Below are 4,238 nucleotides of genomic sequence, written 5' to 3' on the forward strand. Positions count from 1 at the left end.
TTTTGTAAGAATAAAAGAGGATCACGTGGTGCATATCTCTTCTCTACTCTTTCGGTAGCTCATACAATCTTAAGAGATCACCTGCCAGCTATAGAGGCCTTATATATCCTTTCTTAATTGAGTCATCGGTGTACATCTTAAAGGTTCCTATCCCATTAAGATTGATACCGCCACAACAAGCTGACCCTCTAAAAGACCAATCATAATCTCTCCCATGAGAGGCTATGGTAGAATTCGAACCCTTAACTCAAGCAAGAACCATGCCAGTAAAGGTATCCCTAACACTAATAGTTTGAACATAACAGTTAGGAGGTTGAACAATTCTCCATGAACCAAAGACCAAAATTGAAACAAAAATATGAAAAACGACTAGTTTTCCCTTAGAAACAGTCGTTTGCCAAACCTGATTTTGTCTATATTCAATTAAGTAGTGTCTACCAATATGAGATTGAAAAAATGCACAAAAAAATACTCTATTATTATTACGTCAAGTACACACTGAATTACATAAAAAAGAAAAAAACTTATACAAGAAAAAACAAATTTTGGACATGCAAACAAATTATTGACAAAAATCATGTGTGATGTGAGAACAAATCAAAAACCATGTACAGCTTTATCTAAACAGAGCAGAACTGGAATAGGAGGAAATAAAGGGATCTTTCTGATCAAAAAAGAAAAAAAACAATGGAAAAAACAATCAATCACAAGGCGAAAAATGTGGATCGGCCCAAACGTAACGTAACACGAACAAGATTTTTAAGCAAAGGACAGCTTTTTCACCACGGCTGCCATGTACTTTCCTTGATGCTCTGCAAGAGCCAATTCAGTTTCGGTGGGTTCTCTTGTCCCGTCACCGGCAAATACACCAGCACCATAGGGAGATCCCCCTCTTATGGAGTCCATCTTGAACATACCAGCTCCAAAAGTATATCCAATGGGAACAAACAGCATTCCATGGTGTACCAGTTGTGTAATAGCCGTCCAACTGCAATAATTGACAAAATGTACAAGTCTCAAGATATAGCCTAGTGAAAAGCAATGATGGAAAAGAATGAACAAATATTAGCCTCTGAGTTTTCAGACAATACAATAACTATAACTAATTGTAATCTTTCAAGTTGAGAAGAAAGAATGCTCCCTTTAAGTCCTTGATGATGAAAAATCATATTCACCAACTACTTTCTTTGCATGTTTGGGACTATAATTAAAACTAATAACACTGTTTAGTGTGAAGATAATTAACTCATGGATTTCTTTTCCTCTCAACACATATACACTCTAATGCATAAATACCTATTATATGTCTGACTCAGATACAAATGGTAATGGCATTAATTCATCTACCCAGCATTGAAGCTGAAAAGCACTGGACCATCCCATGAAACAAGTGTGACCCCTCAGCAAGAATTTCCCCCATAATATTAATCCTTGTAAATCTCAATTAAGTTTCATCATTTCTAGATGCAAGAAACAAGAAATGAAAATATGATTGGAATGTTTACATTTCCGGCACGAATCTCCTACCTACACTAGACTAGACCATCAATCTTATAGATCACGGCATGTTTTACCATCGCAGAATGACTCTATTCTAGGACAAGGAAAACCCTTATATCCACAAACAAGTTAGCAAATTACTTCGAGTTTCATGTTTCAAAACAAAGTGGTAACTTGACATACGTAATGAAAGTTTAAACAGTTCCATAGGCAATAGGCAAGCATGAATATGAGAGAATCAAAATGAATCAGAAACCAAATACTTCACATGTAAAAATGAAAAATGCATCATCATAGATTTGGCAGTATGTAAGTACATTTACAACACTCGATCAAGAAATCAAAAGCATTCACTCATGCAAATATTGAAAGCCAAAAACAAAAAGATACCATAGTTTTGTAAGTATGAAAAGTCTTCTCCTCAAATACCATTGATTTACCACATCATCAGAGCTTCAATTCCTAGTACATTCATTATCCGAACATTCCCATTTTTTCAGCAATCATTTTCATTATCCAAAATAATTTCGAGCAGGGAAATCAAGCAAAGAACCATTCCACAAACACAGAACACTCCTCTATTAAGACTACCTATCCTTTTCGATCACAAAGCTAATCCTAAGATTCCTGCTACTAATTCTATTGAGCTTAATCACTACCAATGAGATACCCGACATCTACTCTGGTAAACACAATCTTCTTAATTCACGGTCAAGGTATTATGGAAACAATCAGTAACTAGCAAAATCATCCATTTCAACTTGAATAATTAAAAAGCCAATTCCCATTCAAACAAACCCCAATTCAATAAAAACGAAAATTCAACAGTAAAAAGAAGAACATTGCAAGAGGAAAAGTAAGCTTACGCCGTCGTTTCTTGGCCACCACCTTGAGTACCGGTACTGACGAAGAACCCACCTGGCTTCCCAGCAAGCTTCTGCTCCTTCCACAACTGTCCCGTCGAATCAAAAAAGGCTTTCATCTGCGCCGCCATAGACCCATACCTCGTCGGAAACCCAAACAAGACACCATCAGCCTCCGCCAGCTCTTCCGCCGTGATTTCAGGAATCTCAGGATCCTTCGGCGGCGCTTTCATCTGATCCAAAACCTCAATCGGCAATGTCTCAGCCACCCTAAACAAAACCCCCTCCACTCCATCAACCGAATCAACTCCCTTCTTCATCCTCCTAGCCAACCCCTCCACGTGTCCGTACATCGAGTAGAACACAACGAACACCTTCAGCTTCTTCGCAGCAGCTACCGCGGCGTTATCATCGTTAACAGTCGCAGGATTCGAAACGGCATCGTACGACCTATCATCGGCCGGAATCGGCGCGTTTACCGATACTTGCCGGGAATCTTCAGCGGCGGCGGCGGCGCCTGAAGGCACCTTCTTCTTGCTTGGAACACAGCCACCGCCCTTCCCCATCTCTTACTGCGTTTTTAAAAACTCAATCCTTGCTTTTCAAGAAATCAGAATTCAAAAACTCCTTTCCGTTTTTCAAAATTTAAAAATATTCAAAGGTAAACAAAAACGAGCTCGAAGACTTTTTTCTCTTTTTCTTTTTTTTTTGGCGAAAACGGATTTGGTTGGGAAGAAAGGCCACGTGGCGGCGTTTAGTGGGTACCTGAGAGAGTGAGACGACGTCGTAGTGTAGAGGAAACGAAGGGTTTGGATTTGGAATATATGGAAAATGGATCGTTAAGGATTCGTCTGTTTTGGAAATTAATTAAATTAAAATATGAAAAAAATTAGATAAAACTGTTAGAAGCCGCCGTGATTGGTTGCTACACAGTCATGACTCATCTACCAACTCTTTTTTAAAAAAAAAATAAATAAATATTGAATTGAATAATAATAATAATAATGAAACAGTAAGAGCACCATGTGTTGATGATGTTGATATTGGCATCTGCCTAACTGGAAATAATTATTAAGAAAAATAATAATAGTAAAAGAAGATTATTGTGCACGTAGCGTAAAATTAAGAAAATAAATGATTATTTGAAAGACTTTTTTAAGTTTAATACATTATTTTATAGTTATATATTCTACAAGTGCGGATAATTCTATTTATGAAAATGAAATGTAACATTTTTTTTTCAAAGGATAACTAACTACATTTTGTAATTGGATTGTAAAATTGGATATATTTACAAAATTAGATTTCAATAGTGAGAGAAGTGATGATCTTGGAGGAATGTATGTCTATTCTAGAAGCAGTTAACAGTTTAAGGAGCATATTCAAAAGGATAAAGTGAGGAGGAGTGATGAGCATTACATATTCAAGTTGGTTGGCTCCCCAATATGATGGACAGCTTGCACAACATTGATATTTCGGTCTATGAATTCTGATGTGTACAGAATTAAGGTTGCAAATATTTTCTCTATCAACATTCACATGGTATGTTGCCACAGATCCACTCGTTAGGAGTAGGGTGGGCCTCAGCTTAGCCCCTCCAAACAAGGCCTGCGCCTCGGGCTTCCACGGCCCAAAGAATTTCAAAAAAATTCCTTCCCAAAAATACATATCTTTATTCTTTTTTAATATTTTAAAAAAGAGAAATATTAGGGGGAATGTCAAGCCCAGTAGGATGTGGCTGTTGTTATGGGTTCATGTTAGGGTTGTACATCGGTCGGTTTGGGCAGTTTATCCTATATATTTTCTAACCCAATTTAAAGTTCGGGTTGCTAAAATTTAAGTGCAACCCGCCCAATGTAAAAAAAAAAAATTCTA

At 37.2% G+C, this 4,238-nt stretch overlaps 1 protein-coding gene across 1 annotated transcript; it reads right to left on the minus strand.

Annotated features, from left to right (window-relative positions):
• Positions 1-457: 457 nt before the first annotated feature.
• Positions 458-3,344, minus strand: LOC115714450 (probable NAD(P)H dehydrogenase (quinone) FQR1-like 2). Its single transcript, XM_030643165.2, has 2 exons — positions 2,367-3,344; positions 458-988 (listed from the first exon to the last, which is right to left on the minus strand). The coding sequence occupies exons 1-2, from the start codon at positions 2,927-2,929 to the stop codon at positions 760-762; spliced, it is 792 nt and encodes a 263-aa protein (XP_030499025.1). The 5' UTR covers positions 2,930-3,344; the 3' UTR covers positions 458-759.
• Positions 3,345-4,238: the final 894 nt, after the last annotated feature.

The sequence above is a fragment of the Cannabis sativa genome, chromosome 4, assembly GCF_029168945.1.
Source record: "Cannabis sativa cultivar Pink pepper isolate KNU-18-1 chromosome 4, ASM2916894v1, whole genome shotgun sequence".
Taxonomy (NCBI): Eukaryota; Viridiplantae; Streptophyta; class Magnoliopsida; order Rosales; family Cannabaceae; genus Cannabis; species Cannabis sativa.

Coding starts and splice junctions, on each gene's coding strand:
- LOC115714450 (XM_030643165.2), bottom strand. CDS start 2,929: ATGGGGAAGGGCGGTGGCTGTGTTCCAAGCAAGAAGAAGGTGCCTTCA. Junction 989..2,366: donor GGTGGCCAAGAAACGACGGC/GTAAGCTTACTT, acceptor CAATTATTGCAG/TTGGACGGCTATTACACAAC.